At 60.5% G+C, this 16,923-nt stretch overlaps 2 protein-coding genes across 7 annotated transcripts in view; both read left to right on the forward strand.

Moving 5' to 3' along the window:
* GPATCH8 (G-patch domain containing 8) overlaps positions 1-6,449 on the forward strand; it is a 58,255-nt gene extending 51,806 nt beyond the window's left edge. For all 6 annotated transcript variants that reach the window (XM_052785025.1, XM_052785026.1, XM_052785029.1 and 3 more), the window contains one exon: positions 91-6,449. In XM_052785025.1, coding sequence (XP_052640985.1) covers positions 91-3,940 — 3,850 coding nt within the window. In that variant the 3' untranslated portion in view covers positions 3,941-6,449. The remainder of the gene's footprint in view (positions 1-90) is intronic.
* A 2,551-nt stretch (positions 6,450-9,000) lies between these two features.
* On the forward strand, positions 9,001-16,626 carry ITGA2B (integrin subunit alpha 2b). The gene is given in 34 exon segments (XM_052785033.1): positions 9,001-9,224; positions 9,304-9,434; positions 9,515-9,612; positions 9,727-9,892; positions 9,965-10,014; positions 10,266-10,311; positions 10,486-10,614; positions 10,701-10,748; positions 10,923-10,966; positions 11,085-11,144; positions 11,499-11,551; positions 11,686-11,894; positions 12,071-12,133; positions 12,136-12,252; positions 12,343-12,388; positions 12,482-12,586; positions 12,710-12,765; positions 12,888-13,003; positions 13,005-13,040; positions 13,226-13,339; positions 13,825-13,895; positions 13,975-14,122; positions 14,340-14,432; positions 14,545-14,624; positions 14,740-14,820; positions 14,894-14,996; positions 15,077-15,229; positions 15,320-15,377; positions 15,380-15,429; positions 15,541-15,654; positions 15,868-15,936; positions 15,938-15,976; positions 16,063-16,185; positions 16,412-16,626. Coding segments are annotated over 34 exon segments (3,123 nt in total). The 5' UTR covers positions 9,001-9,066; the 3' UTR covers positions 16,508-16,626.
* The last annotated feature ends 297 nt before the right edge of the window (positions 16,627-16,923 follow it).

A 16,923-nucleotide genomic window follows, 5' to 3' on the forward strand; every position in this document is an offset into this window, starting at 1 on the left:
AAAAGACACTTTTAGATGAGGCATGAATCCAGCTGCAGAGGTGTACAAATGGCAGTCAGCTGTTTTCTCTGTTTTAACTTGTTCATACAGTGCTCCTGGAAGTGGGCCCATGTTCAGAACCACCACGGTGGCTGTGGATGAGGAAGGTGGAGATGATGACGATTCTGCAGCCAACAGCAGCTCTTTCATCCAGACGACTTCTGGCCAAGCTACAGAGATGACTATGGACAGAGGTTTCCTAAACACTGGACAAGGTGGTGGCACTGTTATGCCAAGCCAAATGCCCATCCAGACAGCGCAAGCAATCAGCTTTGGCATTAAGAGTGCTTTGGGAACTCCACTGCAGAAGATAGGCGTGTCGTTTTCATTTGCTAAGAAGACTCCGGTAAAGCTTGAGACCATAGCTTCTGTTTTCAAGGACCACGTGGAAGAATCAAGTTCTGCAGATGGAGCAAAAGCTGATGAGAGAGGGTCCTCAGATGCAGGGAGCCTGCAGAAATCTGGCGAGGGCGAAAGCACAAATAATTCTGATGGCAAGGCAGAGGAAGATGACCAACATGACAAAGATAGTGGGTCTCTAGCCACTACGTTATCTAAACTGAAAAAGATGAGACGAGAAGATGGACCAATGGCAGTTGAACCAGAATACTACCACTATATTCCCCCAGCCCACTGTAAAGTAAAGCCTAATTTTCAATTCCTGCTTTTCATGAAGTCTACCGAACAAATGGAAGCTGAAAATGTGAACAAAAAAACCACGCATGAAGTTAAAAAGGGTAGTTCTCCAAAACCCAAACCCGGCAAGCATACAGAGAAGGCTGCTGAGAGCACGGGGCAGCAGAAGGAGCAGAGTACTACTGAAACTGCAGCTCAGCAGAGCAAAACAGAGCTAAAAGAAGTCCTAGAAAATGCAAGTATGCAGGAGAACAAGCATCTTACAGAGAGCAATCTTCCTGAGCCAGACACTACTAAAGAAGTCACTCAGCCTGTCCCAAGCTGTAAAGAAGTCTCTGAAGGACCAAAGCATCCAACAGGACCTTTTTTTCCTGTTCTGAGTAAAGATGAGAGCACGACTCTCCAGTGGCCTTCAGAGCTTCTCATATTTACCAAAGCAGAACCATCTGTTTCATACAGCTGTAACCCCCTGTATTTTGATTTCAAGCTCTCTCGCAACAAAGATGCTAAAGGTAAAGGGGCAGAGAAATCTAAGGATCCAGGGGGTCTTTGTAAAGAAAACATTCTAAGCACAGAATCTGGTGAGATAAGCAAAGCCAAGGAAGCAGAAAGCGCAACTAACAGTTCTGCTCTAAAAATGGAAAACAAATCTCTGTCCACCTGTGGCTCCCAGAACAAGCAGGAGTCCAATTTGGCAAGCATTAGTAAGGGAGAGGGAGAGGACAGTGGTAAAAGCATAACCGGTAAGAGTAAATCTGGAAGATCCCATAAACACAAAAAGAAAAAGAAGCACAAAAAGTCCAGCAAACACAAACGTAAGCACAAGGAGGAAGCTGATGAGAAGGGCCGAAAAACTGACCCGGGGGAAGAGAAACCCAAGAAACGGAAAAGACACAGGCACAAAAAAGGCAAATCCTCTCTTTCTACTGAATCAGAACGGGCGCTAAAAACTGAACTGTCTGAAGACTGTAGCCATTTCCAGAAGAAAAAGTGGTGCTCTCAGGAGTCCCAGAGGAAGTCTCTGTCTGCTGAAGAGGGAAGCAGCGGTAAAAAAGAGGATGGTGGTAACTCCTGCCAAGAGCACGGCAGCAAAAAACACAAGGCTGACCTGCAGCAGTTATCTGCTTTGAGGAGACGATGTTCGGCTCCTTCCCTGGGCAGGACCAGCCGCAGGAGCCGGCAGAGCAGCGGCGACTACGACAGCGACGAGGGCTCTCACAGGAAGCACTGCAGGCAAAAATCCCTGTCGCAGTACAGTGACGACTATGACTCTGGTAGCGACCACTCCAGGAGCCGCTCCAGGTCGGGGCGGAGGCACTCCTCTCACAGGTCCTATTCGACCAGCTCTGATGCTTCCTCAGACCACAGCCGGTACAGCCGTCGGAGAAGTTACTCAGATGACAGCTATAGCGATTACAGTGACCGGTCAAGGTGCCATTCAAAGCGGTCCCATGACTCAGAGGATGACTCTGACTACAACAGCTCAAATCACAGATCAAAGCGACGCAAGTACTCCTCTTCTGAGGATGACTACAGCTCAAGTAGGAGCAGGTCAAGGAGTCGAAGCAGGAGCCGAACCCACCCTCGAGGCAGGTCAAGAACAAGGAGCCGGGGCAGAACACGCAGCAGCAGCTGCAGCCGCAGTCGAAGCAAGAGGAGAAGCCGAAGCGTAACGGGCCGCAGCTGGAAACGGAGCCGCAGCTATAGTAGGGATCGCAGCCGCAGTACGAGAAGCCACTCGCAGAGGTCTCTCTCGCGAAAGGGCTCTCGAGGCCACGAGAGCCCTGAAGAGAGAAGGTCCGGGAGAAGAGACTTCATCAGGTCAAAAATCTATCGCTCGCAGTCTCCTCACTATTTCCGGACAGGCCGAAGTGAAGGATCATTGCTGAAGAAAGAGGACGGCAAAGGAGAGGATCTGAAAGGATCTGGCTCGCTCTCCCAAAACAGCAGTGGCTCTGGCACGGGGAGGGCCTCAGAAGGTGACTGCAGTCCAGAGGAGAGAAACTCAGTCACTGCAAAACTTCTCCTGGAGAAGATTCAATCCAGGAAGGTTGAGAAGAAGCCCTGCGTCGCTGACGAGATGCTGGCAGGGGCAAACAAAGTGGGCATAAAGCTCAAAGATCCTCCCCAGGGCTACTTTGGCCCGAAACTTCCTCCTTCCTTAGGCAACAAACCGGTTCTCCCCTTAATTGGGAAATTGCCAACCGTTCGAAAACCAAATGCCAAAAGATATGAGGAGTCTGGCTTGGAAAGGGGCGAGGAGCAAGAGCTGTCAGATTCTGAGGATGTTTCCCAAGGCATTGAGGAGTCTCAGTTGGCCGGCCAGTCTCTCCTGGAAGAAGTGGTGATGGTAATTCAGGACAAACCTCTGGATGAGCAGAAACGCGATGAACCTGCCGTGGAAGTGCCGTCCATTCCCCTCGAAACACCAGCGCTTCCCGAGTGCTTTGGTTCTGGAGATCTGGTCATGCCACACAACTTCCTCTCGGATCCGAGCGATGGTGATGGGCTAGAACCTATGGACGGGGGCAGCCAGCCGGTCCCAGTGGAAACCAGTATGATGCCCTTAGTTCCAGATGTCGAGCACTTTCCTGGCTATGTGCCTCAGAGTGGGGAGCCGAGCATTGAAGGGGATCGGGAAGGAGGAGAAGACTCCTCTCTAGCACCGCTCGAGAGCCAGCCGATCACTTTTACACCCGAAGAAATGGAGAAATACAGTAAGCTGCAGCAAGCTGCTCAGCAGCACATTCAGCAGCAGCTTCTGGCCAAGCAGGTCAAGGCCTTTCCTGCCTCGGCGGCCCTGGCACCGGCAGCGCCTGCCCTGCAGCCCATCCACATTCAGCAGCCAGCGGCAGCATCCGCAACCTCCATCACCACTGTGCAGCATGCCATCCTGCAGCACCACGCCGCCGCAGCTGCCGCCGCCATTGGGATTCACCCTCACCCCCATCCCCAGCCTCTCGCTCAGGTTCATCATATACCCCAGCCCCACTTGACGCCCATTTCGTTATCCCACTTGACCCACTCGATTATTCCAGGGCACCCTGCTACGTTTCTAGCCAGCCACCCCATCCACATCATTCCGGCGTCAGCTATCCATCCGGGCCCCTTTACTTTTCATCCGGTTCCTCATGCTCTTTACCCAACCCTTCTTGCCCCAAGACCCGCTGCTGCTGCGGCCGCTACAGCATTGCATCTTCATCCTTTGCTGCACCCCATTTTCTCAGGACAGGACTTGCAGCATCCACCCAGTCACGGCACATGAAGGACAAAATGAAGTAACCTTGGAGGAAAGAGAATATTTTGCATTTTGGGAAGGGGTTGAAGTTGATCCAGCTGGCAGGTGAGGCCTGAGAATTTCCTTTCACTCTTCAGCAGCCAAAGAAGCCAAAGGCTCGAGGGCTGGGTAGCAGCAGGCGGTGGGTCAGTTTGTAAGTGTGTATATCCGCTACCAGGGACTGTCTTGCGTCCCCAACACCTCCGTGCACGTAGCAGCACTCTGTCCTGGAAGAATCATTTCACGTGTAGACCAGCGAGACACTTGGAAAGGCTTTTTTTCCCTGGATTCTTACACTTGGTCATCTTCCTTCTGCCGCCTTGTATATGATAAATGAGATTTCATACACACTAATAGGTCTCTCAAAATCCTTTTAATGAGGTCATCTAATTAAAATAGTCAGCATGATTGAATCCGGCTTGTAATCAGCGATAAAACATTCAGTAACGGACAGCTGTGGATCCTGGCGAGGAGACTGATGGAAGGGGCAGTGCCACTCTTGGTTTGGCTGGCCCAGTACCAGTTTTCAGGCATTACAGGAGACTTCTTGGCACCCTATTGCTGCATATGTAGGGTTGGTTTTTTTTTTTTTCTCGGAGTGAGCAGCAAAGGTGGAATTAAGATCTTATTTTAAAGCCGAAGAGAGGAGCTGCGCCTGTGCCCAGAGCTCCAACCCTTCTCCATCCTGCATTAGCATTCTCCTGCGCAAGGACTGCACCTTGACACCTTCCGGATATCCTGGACTGGAGAGAGGTCCTCAGTTTGGGGCTGGTGATTTCAACGTGGGCTTTGACTGCTCTTCTCCTGTGTGGGGGGTGGGGGGGGGAGGAATATCACTCTGACTTCCATCTTTTGTGGTGTTGGGAAAGAGGCACTCAGATGAGAGAAGGAGAAAAATACCTTTAGGAATTGAAGCAATACAGAGGACTGGGGAGAGTGGCTGGAGTATGTAAAGTGTATTCTTTCCTCTGTAATACTGATGGTTTCCTTATTAATTTATAGGAATTTTTTTTTTTAATGTAAAGAATTGCACTGAACTCTGTAAACAAAGATGCTGCTTTTTGTAGCTCATATAAAAAGGTTACATTTGTAGTATATCGCAATAATATTTTTTACAGCCAGTTCTTTTAGTGGTACTTGTTCTGGTGGCTTTTGTGTAAATATGTTTGCTGTAGGTGAAATAAGACACTTGTAAAGGTTCAACTTTATAGTTTCAGCTAGATGCAAAATGACTAAGCATGTATATTTTATCAAGCTCATGTATTTTTGAAGTTTTTATGTACTATAAAATGTAAAAAAAAAAAAAATCTTCATTTAGCATTTTGCAGAAGAAGAAAAAAATGTGAGACTTGGGACTAGGTGAGGTGCGTGGACGACACCGGTGACTCTAACAGCTAATGAACGGCATCGCATTGGAAGGCGATGGCGGCTGCCGGCTTTGCAGAGGGAAGCAGCCCGGGCATGCTGCGCACTCCTCATCTTTGCTAAGCAGCTGCTTATAGGAATCGACACTGGAGGCAGTCTGAGGAGTGGCAGGAATTTGGGTTATCTCCCAGAGTATAAAATACCGCCCCCCCCCTTCTTTTTTTTTTTTATTTTTTTTTTTATTTTTCCTTTCCCCCCCCGGGTTTGAATGGGTGATTTGCAGGTGCCGGCCTGGCTGTGCAGTTCAGTACAGTCTTCTGGTGAAGGAAGAGCCTTTTAACCATAACTGTTTGCCATCGTACACGCGGGGAGAGGTGGTTTAGAACTAATCTGTTCTGGCTGTGCCTGCCCGTGATGTTCCATAAGGGATTTCTCTGTTCGTTCCGGCATCGTCCACTGGCTGCAGATAACACTAACTGTGGGAGCCTTCTCCATCCACGAGCTCTTCTATTGCACCAGGACGAGTTGCTGCTGTCCCTGCTGACCTGGGTGTTTCAGGTTCAGGTCCTTCTCGTGTTAGACCTGTTCGGGGGCACCTCACGGTGCTTTGTAGGGCCTGATTTCAGAGCAGGCAGGCAGACCCGCTCCTACCTGCCAAACCAGGCAGGAGCAGGCAGCCAGGGGATGTGGCATCCGCTTCCCCATCCTCTCCTGAAGCGCAGCACTGAGACCCAGGGAGGGGGGCAGAGATTCAAAGTATCGAAAACTGTTGAGCTTCCTCACTCTTTAAATGAGAAACTTTGCATTTGTGCAGGTCAGACTGAAACACAATGGTCAAAAAAAGGGACTCAATTTCTCTGTAAATAATTAACAGAATACAGTATTAATGTCTCAATGCTGAGCTTCATTAGCTTCTAGATTCAATATGCGTGTTCTGGCACCCTTCACGCTGCAGTCAGGGGTTTTTTTGACTTCCAGAATAGTGCTAAAAATAATTAACCTATCATTACTTAACAAGCATAAACAGACTGTATTTAACTTTGTCACATAAGATATATATATAAATATATATATATGCTGTAAAATGAGGGGGAAAAAACCTTTCTAATAAACCAATGATTTGTGGAAAAAATGTGTGGTTGTGTGAGATGACTTGGAGCTGCTGCATCTGGTTGCAATGTAGCCTAGGGCTTTTTCCTAAAATAACAGTATTAGATGCTTGGTTTATCGAGTAAGACTACTTTTAATTGGAATACTTTGCTCGGAAGATACTGAGCTGGGTACGGAGGTTTTTTTTGTTTTTTTTTTTTTTTAAAGGACACTATTTTGGGTAGGAGCCTGCAACACAAGTGGGTTCTGCAAGTTCTCTCCTGGCATGATCCACCTGCCTGGTCAAACTGTGAAAGGTGGAACGAGGCAAGAAAGGGTGAGTGTCAGTACTTTGGTGGCTGGATTAGCAGCGTGCCCAGGTGCTGAGCATCCCGGCCTCCCAACCTTCCTGCTCCGTGCTCTCCTTGTGTGCCGTTCCTGCAGCCAGCCGCGGCAGGTGGGACGTCGGGGTGCTGCAACCAGTCTCCCTGCCGCACTCGGGGCAGCGGTGGCAGAGCGAGCCTGTGCGCTGTGGGTCAGCGCAGATCTGTAGCGGCTCAGACCAAAGGTCTGTCCACCCCTGGGTTCTTCTCTAACGGCAGCCAGAAGCAGAGCAGTGCAGGAGAGCACCAGCCCCTGCGAGCAGGGATGATGCCGCCTCTCCACGCTCCCCCAGCAGCAGCAGTTCATGATGTGGGCTCCTCGCATCTTTTTTTCCATCTTCCTCTTCAGCAACTCCTGACCTGGGCTGCAACGTTGTCCCTGCGCTGGCTTCTGCTGGGAGGTGGCACTAACTCCCAGCCGAAGGCAGAGTGGGCAGCAGGGCCACCACCGCTGTTGTCTCTGAAGCCGATGGCTGAGCAGCATCTGGCTTCTCTGGGTCTGTGTCGCGGGGGATTGCCTACCATGTCCCTCTCCATCCCCGGGGCTTTAGCTGCTTTGGGGGTTGTGCCCTGCCTTTTCAAGCCTGAATGAGTGCCCAAGGAGGCGAGTGCTCGGCGTGAGGAGCACCAGGCTCTCCTTTCTTAACTAAAGGTCCTGATTTGGTTAAAGGATGGTTGGCATACGGGATGCAACCTGCCTTTGCCTGGGCTGTCCTCTGGAAGTGGAATGACAGTGTGGAAGTGTTGCAAAACTCAGGAAATTAAGTAATTTAATGGGGGAAAGAAGTAAGAGTTGCCTTAAAGCATTCTGGTGTGGGTTTCAGCTGGGTTTGGATGCTCGCTGCCGCCAGCCTGGGAAGAGACCTCCTGAAGAGGAGTGGCTGCCACTTAGTGCAGACCCCTGTCCTCAGTGTGCTCCTCTCCCAGGGGCATGGAGCTGAGCCAGGCTCAGCTAAACCCTTCCCAATCTTCAGAGCCCGAAGCCTGGGCTCAGCCCCAGCTTTGGGCAAATCCCACTGGTTTCTGATCGCAGCTACTCCACGGCAGCCAAGAGGCTGGAGCTGCCTTCCAGCTGCTCCAAAGGGCTGGTGCAGACCTGGTGCTGGGGGCTGAGTTTCTCCTTGGGGGCCGAGGTGCTGCTTGGGCACTGCTGGGACCACCCTGTGCCCCCCTGGGGAGCCCAAGACCCCCCATGGTCCCTGCCTCGCTTCCCACCTGCAGCTGCAGAGCAGATTAAAAGGATGAAAACCCCCATTTCTGCACGGGGGGCTGGCTCACAGTGAAGTGCTCCGGTGCCACCAGCTCCGGGTGGGCAAGAGGAGCCCCCGGCAGCTTGAGTGGCCTTAACTGAGCGCGTTTAAATTAACTCCGCAAGTGGGTTAAGCCGAAGGGGACACGTGGGTTTGGCCGAGCGGCTCTCGCAGCCCTCACTGCAGGGCTGGGCCCCAGCAGCTGCTGGAGACCCGACTTGGCATGCCGGGGTGCCTTTTCCTCCGCCGAGGACAAGGAGCCCCCTTGTTCCCTTGGCTGCGGGTTGTCCCCCCACCCTGGCACCCGTCCCCTTGCCCTGGCACCCGTCCCTTCGCCGGAGCCGTTTCCCTGCGAAGCGCTGGAGCTCGGCGGCTGGGCTGCCCCGGCCCTGCTCTCTCCCCTGGGTTAGGGTTTTGGGGTGTCCCTGCCCTGGGGAAGGGGAGACAGCTTAGTGGCGATGCCCAATGCCGGTGGGGCGAAAGTGGGGAGCCAGGCGTCCCCCACCCCACGTCTGCTCCATCCAGCTGCGGAAGCGACCTCGGGGGACGATGGACGGGGCCCCCGCGCCCCATGGCCCCCCCTCCTCCCCACTGCGTTTCCGCTGGCCGGGCCGCGGCCGCCTGCACCCCGAGATAGGCATCCTGCGGCACGGGCGGAGGGCTGGATTTGGCCCCGGCCTCCGGCCGAAGGAGGGTGGTGGGTGCAGGCTGTTGTGCCGCTTCCCACCATGGCCGTGCCCCCCCCCAACCCCTCACCGTGTCCCCCGGTGGTACTGCCACCTCCTGCCCCCTGCCCTGCTCTGCTGGCCGGGCTGGACACCTCTGTCCCCTGGCCAAAAGCAGCGTGTGTGTCCCCTGCACCCCCGTACCCCTTTGGCTCCCTGGCAGGAGCGGTTGTTCGTGTGGGGGGGGCCCTTCCTGTGTCCCCCATCGCTGCCGTCCCCATTCCCAGCTGCGTCCCCTGAGATAAGCAGGGACAAGCTGGGACGGGCTGGGACGGGGCTGCTGGCTGCATTTCGGGGAGGCGATGGGGGCTGTTGCTGCCCTGCTCCGGGCCCTGCTGCTCCTCGGGGGGCTGCACTCAGCCCCCGCCCTGGGGCTCCTTCAGGACCCCCCCATCACCTATGAGGGACCCCCCGACAGCTATTTCGGCTTCGCCCTGGATTTCCACATGACTGAGGGCAGGTAGGGAGACACCGGGGTGCCGGGGCGGGGGATGGCACCCGTTCCCCCCCACCCTGACACCCAGCTCTGCCCACCCCAGGCCCAGCGTGGTGGTGGGGGCACCCCGCGCCAACACCTCCCAGCCCGGCGTGGCTCAGCCCGGCGCCGTCTTCCTCTGCTCCTGGCCCCCCGGCAAGACCCCCTGCCACCCCCTCCCCATCGACACTGCGGGTGCGTGGGTGCCATGGGACGATGGGTGGGTACAGGGGGGGCTGCCAGCCCAGCACGCTCCCCCTCTCCCACTCCCCCAGGGGATGAGACCGAGACCCAAAACACCTTGAAGCTCCACACCTACAAGTCGTACCAGTGGCTGGGGGCGTCCGTGACCAGCTGGGATGGCAAACTGGTGGTGGGTGCACCCGGCGGGTGGGTGGGCACCCTTGGGGGGTGGTGGTGGTGATGGGGTGGGCACCTACCCTTTTCCCATCCCCGTTCCCATCCCCGTTCCCTTCCCCTTCCCCAGGCCTGTGCCCCACTGCAGCACTGGAACGTGATGGAGGGGCAGCACGAAGCTTTCCGCACCCCGACGGGCACCTGCTTTGTGGGTGCCCCTGGGCTGCGGCGCATCACCTGGTACTCGCCCTGCCGTGACCAGCTCATGGCCAGCACTTACCGCGAGAGCTACTACGGTGAGGGAGGGTGGGTGGGGGCCGTGGGTGCCCCCCACCCCTGGTCAATCTGACCCTGCCCTGTGCCCGCAGCCTATGACAAGCGCTACTGCGAGATCGGCTTCAGCGCGGCCGTCACCCGGGTGAGATGGGTGCCTGGGGGGGCAGCGTGCCCAGGGTGCCGCCGGGGATGTCCGTGGGGATGCCGCCAGGGATGCAGAGGGTGTGGCTGGGGTGTGGGTGTCAGGGTGGGGGATGCTGGGGAGGGTGCCAGGATGGGGAATGCCAGGATGGGAGATGCTCTGGTGGTGATGCTTGGGTGGGGGATGCCTGGTGGGGGGGTTCCGGGATGGGGGTGCCCCAGGGTGGATGCTGACGCCAGGTCTTCCCTCAGGATGGCACGCTGGTGCTGGGTGCCCCGGGCGGGTACTACTTCATGGGTGAGTCCTGCCTGCTGGGCACTGCCACCGAGGCTGGCTGCTCCTGGGGTGCGCTTTTGGGTGCACCTTTGGGAGGGCATGGCAGGAGGAGGGCACCCAGGATGAGGCACCCAAGTACGTGCCACCCGGGGTGGGTGCCCTGTCAGCGCTGGTGCCCACCACAGTGTCCCGCAGGGCTCCTGTACACGGTGGAGGTGGATGCCATCCTCACCCGCTTCCACGGCAAGTCCCTGCTGTGGCCGGAGAGCCCGGGGCGGCCCACGGAGGAACAGGTGTCCACGGACTATGAGGACGGGTACCGGGGTGAGCAGTGGGTATGGGGCAGCCCTGCCCCATAGTCAGCTCATGCCGTGGCACAGTGGGGGTCACCGGTGCCTGTCTCCCTGCAGGGTACTCGGTGGCCGTGGGTGAATTTGATGACAATCCCAAAACCAAAGGTAAGGCTGGGGAGGGCGGGAATGGGTCCTGGGCACCCCTGGGCTCCAGGGTGCCCTCCCTCCCAAGGGCTCTGGGACATGGCTTGTGCCAGCTCAGGAGTCCTGTCTGTCTCTGTGCCCCCATGCCCACCCCAGTGCCGTGGTGGGGGCACTCAGGGCTCTTGTGCCCCGCAGAGTACGTGGTGGGGGTCCCCAACAAGAGCAACACGAGGGGTGAGGTGAGTGGTGCCCAGCTGCGTGGGGATGCCTGGTGGTGGGGACACCGCTGTGGCCGGGCACCCTGGGGTGGCACCCCAGGACGGGGACAGGGACGGGGCCTGACGCTGCTCTGGGCAGGTGGAGATCTTCAGCGTGGGGGTGACCCTGCGCCAGCTGCAGGGCATCGCCAGTGAGCAGGTAACCCCCTGCCCTGCGCCAGCACCCCACGGCACCCTGCCCCCTGCCCCATCACCCCCAGTGCCTTTCCCACTGCCCCCAGTGCCCCCTTACCCCACTGCCCCCTTCCAGCACCCCATGGCTCCCTGGTGCCCACTGCCACTGTGCCCATTGCCCCGTCATCCCACAGCACCCAACTGCCCCCCCTCCCCAGTGCTCCACAGCACTCCCACACCCCACCCCATAGTACCCCATCACCCCCCAGCACCCCCAGCACCTACCTGCCCCCCCCATCACCCAGTGCACCCCACAGTGCCCCTGGCACAATCCCCTCCTGCCCCCCCGGTGCCACCCCCCCACCCGGACCCTTTCCAGGTGGCATCGTACTTTGGGCACACGGTGGCCGTGGCTGATGTCGACGGGGACGGGTGAGAGCTGCGACTGTCGTCCCCCCCCAACCATCCCCCATGGGGGCACCCTGGGGTGCTGCCCCCTGCCTGGCACACCCCTGGGTGCCACCAGCCCCCAAACCTGGGGACCCTGACTCCGGTGCTGGGTGCAGGCAGGACGACGTGCTGGTGGGTGCCCCCCTGTACATGGCCCGGCGCCCCGATGGCCAGCGCAGCGAGGTGGGACGCCTCTACCTCTACCTGGGAGGGGGGCAGCGGCCCCTCACCCGGCCCCCCCAGACCCTGACGGGCACCCACCCCTACGGCCGCTTCGCCGCCGCCATCGCCAGCCTCGGGGACCTGGACAAGGATGGCTACGGCGGTAACACCGGCCTGGCACAGGGGTGGCGGGAAGGGGGGGCTGTGCCAGGGGACATGCCGCCCCCACCCGCGGTGCCCAGTCTAAACCATTGAGGAAACTGAGGCAGGAGCACCCGGGTGGGTGGCGGTGCCAGGATGGGGCACCCAGTTGGGTGCTCACATCCCCTGTGTCCCCAGATGTGGCTGTGGGTGCCCCGTTGGGGGGTGACAGCGGCAGGGGGCAGGTCTTCATCTTCCGCGGCAGAGCGAGGGTTTGATGCCGGTGCCCACCCAGCGCCTCGACAGCCCCTTCCCTGGCCCAGCCGCCTTCGGCTTTGCCCTGCGTGGTGCCTCTGACCTGGATGGCAACGGCTACCCGGGTACGGCCCGTCATGTGGCCACCACTGTGCCACGCCGGTGCCACCCTGGTGCCACCCGCCCCGTCACTGACCCCCTGCTTGTCCCTGCAGATCTGCTGGTGGGGGCTTACGGGGCAGCCAAGGTGGCCGTGTACCGGTGAGTGCCCGTCCCGCCGGCTCCGGTGGCAGCACGGCCTGGGGGGTCCCCGCCCGGGTCCCCTGGCACCTCAGCGCTGTCCCCATGTCCCAGGGGACAGCCCGTGGTGGTGGCCCAGACCCAGCTGAGTGTCCCTGATGGGCTGAACCCCGAGCTCCTGGCGTGTGTCCTGCCTGGCTCCGGCACCCACGTCAGCTGGTGAGCCATGTGGTGGGGACACTGCCACGGGAACACCGCTGTTGGGGCATCAGCGGTGTGGGGACATTGCCCTGGGGACGGTGGCAGGTCCCTGAGCACCCCTGGGTGCTGTCCCCCTCGCAGCTTCCCCGTGGTGCTGTGCGTCAGCGTGATGGGCCAGCGCATCCCCCAGAACATCCGTGAGTGCCGGTGTCACGCAGGGGGGGACAAGGGGCACCACCGGTGTCAGCAGGGGTGGCACTGGTGCCATGTCCCCCCCCCCCCCCCCCCCCCCCCCCCCCCCCCCACTGTGCCATGCCAGGCCTCGACGCGGAGCTGCAGCTGGACCGGTTGAAGCCCAAGCTGTCCCGGAGAGTCCTGCTGCTGCAGGGCCACCAGTCATCCTGGCACAGGGTGCTGGACCTGGCCCCGGGGACACCCCCCCCTGTGCCACAACCTCACCGCCTACCTGCGGGTACGGGGACGGTGCCAGCACGGGCTGGCATGGGTGGGGGACGGTGGCATCCCCAGCCCAAGGAGGGTGGGGGACAGTGGCATCCCCAGCCGGGATGGGGACAAGGATGGGGACAGTGGTGTCCCCAGCCCGGGTGGGTGGGTCTGGGGTGCCCACTGGGGTGCTCTGCCCATGGGTGCCCCCAGGACGAAGCCGACTTCAAGGACAAGCTGAGCCCTGTCGCCCTGAGCCTGAGCCTGGCGCTGCCCGGGGGGACCCAGGGGCTGGTGCTCTACGGGGACACCCTGGTGCAGGCGCAGGTAGGGGGGGATGTGGCTGAGCTGGGGACATCGTCGCGGTGCCCCAGGGTGGCCTCGTCCCCACGGTTGGGCCAGGGACATGTGGGTACCCCCAGTCCGGGGCACCCGTTGCCACTGCTGTGCTCTGGCTCCATGGTCCCCAGCCTGTCCCCAGTGGCCCCAACCCCTCCCTGGGACATAGCCCCTGTCCTCTCCGCTGTCCCAATGCTTCTGTGGGATGTCCCCCCTGCCTCCCCCACTGTCCCTGCTCCCTCCTTGGGTCCCCCACTGTCCCCTGGGATGTGCCCCCTACCCTCCCTGCTGTCCCCAACCACTCCATGGGATGTCCCCTCCCCACCGTCCCTGCTCCCTCCTTGGGATGTCCCCCCAGTGCCGCTCACTGTCCCCAGTCCCTCCCTGGGATGTCCCCCCAGTACCCACTGTTGTCCCCAAAGACTCCCCATCCCACATCCCCCACTGCCCCCCTGTCGTCCGCCCCCCCCCAGACCCACATCATACTGGAGGACTGCGGCGATGACAACATCTGCGTCCCCGACCTCCGCCTGGTCGCCGACACGTGAGCCCCTGGGTGGGTGAGGGTGGGTGCCCGGTGTCACCCTGGGGTGCTGAGCCCTGTCCCCGTGTCCCCCCCCCAGGCCCAGCAGGCGCCTGCTCATCGGGGCGGAGGCCGTGCTGCGCCTGCGTGCCAACGCCAGCAACGTGGGCGAAGGTGCCTTCGAGGCCGAGCTGCGGGTGCAGCTGCCCCCCGGCACCCACTACCAGGCGGCCCGCAGCAACATCCCGGTGGGTGCCCAGCAGTGGGGGTGCCAGGGCGCTCCCGGGGTGGGGGGGGGCTCACACCATGCCCTTGGTGGCTGTCACCCTCCATGTGGGTGCCCGGTGGTGATGGGTGCCAGGGGGTGCAGAGGGTGGGGGGGCTCATGACCTGCCCTTGGACCACGCAGGTCCCTGGGGTGGTTGGGTCCATGATGTGTCACCCCCCCGTGTCTGCACCCCATAGGGGCAGGAGAAGCTGAGCTGCAACCCCAGGAAGGAGAATGGGACCCACGTGGTGCTCTGCGAGTTGGGCAACCCCATGAAAGCAGGTGCCCAGGTAAGGGAATGTGGGTTCGCCCCTGCTGCGCCCATCACCCTGGCGTCAGGGCTGGGCATGGCCCGTGGCGGTGGTGGTGGGTCACCCACTCACCCTCCTGCTGCCTTCCCAGATCACCGTGGACATGGAGCTGAGCGTGTCTGGGCTGGAGGACATGGGTGATGCCATCACCTTCCACCTCCAGCTGCGGAGGTGACATCGTGCCAACCCCCTGTCCTCTGTTGGGACCTGGGCACCTGGGGACTTGGTGGCCTCAGCGTGTCCCCAGGCTCGGTGGCCATCCCTCACCCCAACCGTGTCCCCACAGCAAGAACAGCCCCAGCTCCACCAACGCGTCGGTGACGGTGACAGTGCCCGTGGAGGCGCAGGCGGCGATGGAGCTGCGAGGGTGAGGTTCTGGGGGGGGCATGGGGGACCGGGGGGGAACCACGGGGGGACACTGACCCCCCCTTTCCTGCCAGCAACTCCCTGCCTGCCACCACGGTGCTGCCTGTGAGCTGGCACAAGGTGGAGGGCAGCCGGCGGCTGGAGGACCACGGCATCAAGGTGGAGCACGTCTACCAGGTAGGGTGCTGCACCCATGGGTGCCTGGGGGACTGTTCCCTCTGTCCCCTCTCCGGTGTCACCTCACTGTCCTCCCCCAGATCCACAACAAGGGTCCCAGCACCGTCAGCGGGGTCACCCTGCGCCTCACCGTCCCCCACCAGGTGGGTGGCCGCACTCTGCTCTACCTGATGGAGCTGGGCACCGAGGGGGGCATGAGCTGCACCAACCCACCCGGCCTCAACGCCGAGCAGGTAGGGTGCTGCCTGGCGACCGGCACCCACCCGCTGGGTGCTGGGTGGGTGTCAAGGTGGTGTCCCCCCCACCCCTTTATTTCCTTCCAGCTGGAGATCCCCCACCCCACGGGCGCAGCACCCCGAAATGCCACCCACCGGCGGGAGCGCAGGAGGTGGAGGAGCCGCCGGGTGCTGGGCTGGAGGAGCCCATCCCCGTGGTGAGCGGGTGCTCCCTGGGGACCCGCAGCCCATGATGGGTGCGGGGGCTGGGGGGGTGCTCCCCAGGGTGCTGGGGTGGGGGTCAGGGTGATGCCTGCCGTGTCCTTCAGGACTGCAGCAACTCCACGTGCGTGGACATCACCTGCTGGGTGCCCAGCCTGGCCAAGGACCAGCGGGCGATGGTGAGCGTCCGTGCCCTGCTCTGGATGGACACCCTGCAGCAGGTACTGTCCCCTGTTGGGGACAGGGAGGGGACAGGGCTGGCACTGTGTCCTTAGGGTGTCCCCGCCATGTCCCCTCCTGCAGAGTGGTCCCGGGGGACCTGCAGAGAGCAGCCCTGGGGATGCCAGGTGCAGGGTCGTGGGCGCCCCGTTGGCTGCCAGCACCCCTGACGCCATGTCCCCACCGGTCCCCACGTGTCCCATGTCCATCCCCAGCGGGAACACCTCCTGAAGCAGTTCCTCATCCATTCGCAAGCTTGGTTCAACACCTCGGCCATGCCCTACCCGCGTCTTGCCTCGCGTCCTGCCCGCCGGCGAGGCCAAGGTAGGGCTGGCACAGGCTGGCGGGGGGGGGAATGACACAGGGACAGGCTGTGGTGGCAGCAGTGTCACCCACCCGTCCCTCCGCAGGCTGTCACCAAGGTGGTGCGTGCCAGCCCTGGGGGCGAGGGGGCCGTGCCGGTGTGGTGGGTGGTGCTGGGGGTCCTAGCCGGGCTCCTGCTCCTCACCCTCCTCATCCTCCTCATGTGGAAGGTGAGTATGTGGGGGGACAACGACACTGGGGACACTGGTGACACCCCGCCGTGCTGGTGGGACCCCAACGGCACTGAAGTGACCCATGAAATGGGAGACCCAGCCCTGGGGGTGGGGGCTGTGGGCACGGGGTGGGGGGCAGCACCAGGAGTGATGCCATGGGGTCCCCTGGGGGTGATGCCGTGGGGTGCCCCGGGGCAGGGCTGTCACCGTGTCCCTCTTCCAGGGGGGTTTCTTCAAGAGGACGCGGCCGCCGACCGAGGAGGACATGCAGGAGCTGGCACCCAGCCAGGCCCAGGAGCCGGAGGGTGCCCAGGGCTAGTGGGGTACCTCGGGGTGCCCCTGCCCCCCCCCACCCCCCGGCATGTCCCCCAGCCCAGCCCCCATGTCCCCAGCACCCCTGGGTGCCAATGGGGCACAGCACTTATGTCCCCTCCCCAATGTCCCCAGCACCCCTGGTGCCAGTGGGGTCCAGCACCCCACTGCTGCTCCTGGACAATAAACTTCTGCCTGGCACCCTGGTGGCTCCTGTGGGTGACGTGGGGGTGCCCCCCCTGGGACCTGTGCTGGGGGGGGGCCTGGGGAGGGGACAGGACAGATGTGGGGGTGAATAGGGACAGGGGGTGCCTTTTGGGGACCTCCGTGTTCCTTTTGGGGTGCCCCAGGGACCTGTGTGCCTCCGCACAGGCCTGGCGGGTGGGTGCTGGGGGGGCACAGGGGTGCCGGGGGGGCAGGAAA

The sequence above is a fragment of the Harpia harpyja genome, chromosome 4 (genome assembly GCF_026419915.1).
Source record: "Harpia harpyja isolate bHarHar1 chromosome 4, bHarHar1 primary haplotype, whole genome shotgun sequence".
NCBI lineage: Eukaryota > Metazoa > Chordata > Aves > Accipitriformes > Accipitridae > Harpia > Harpia harpyja.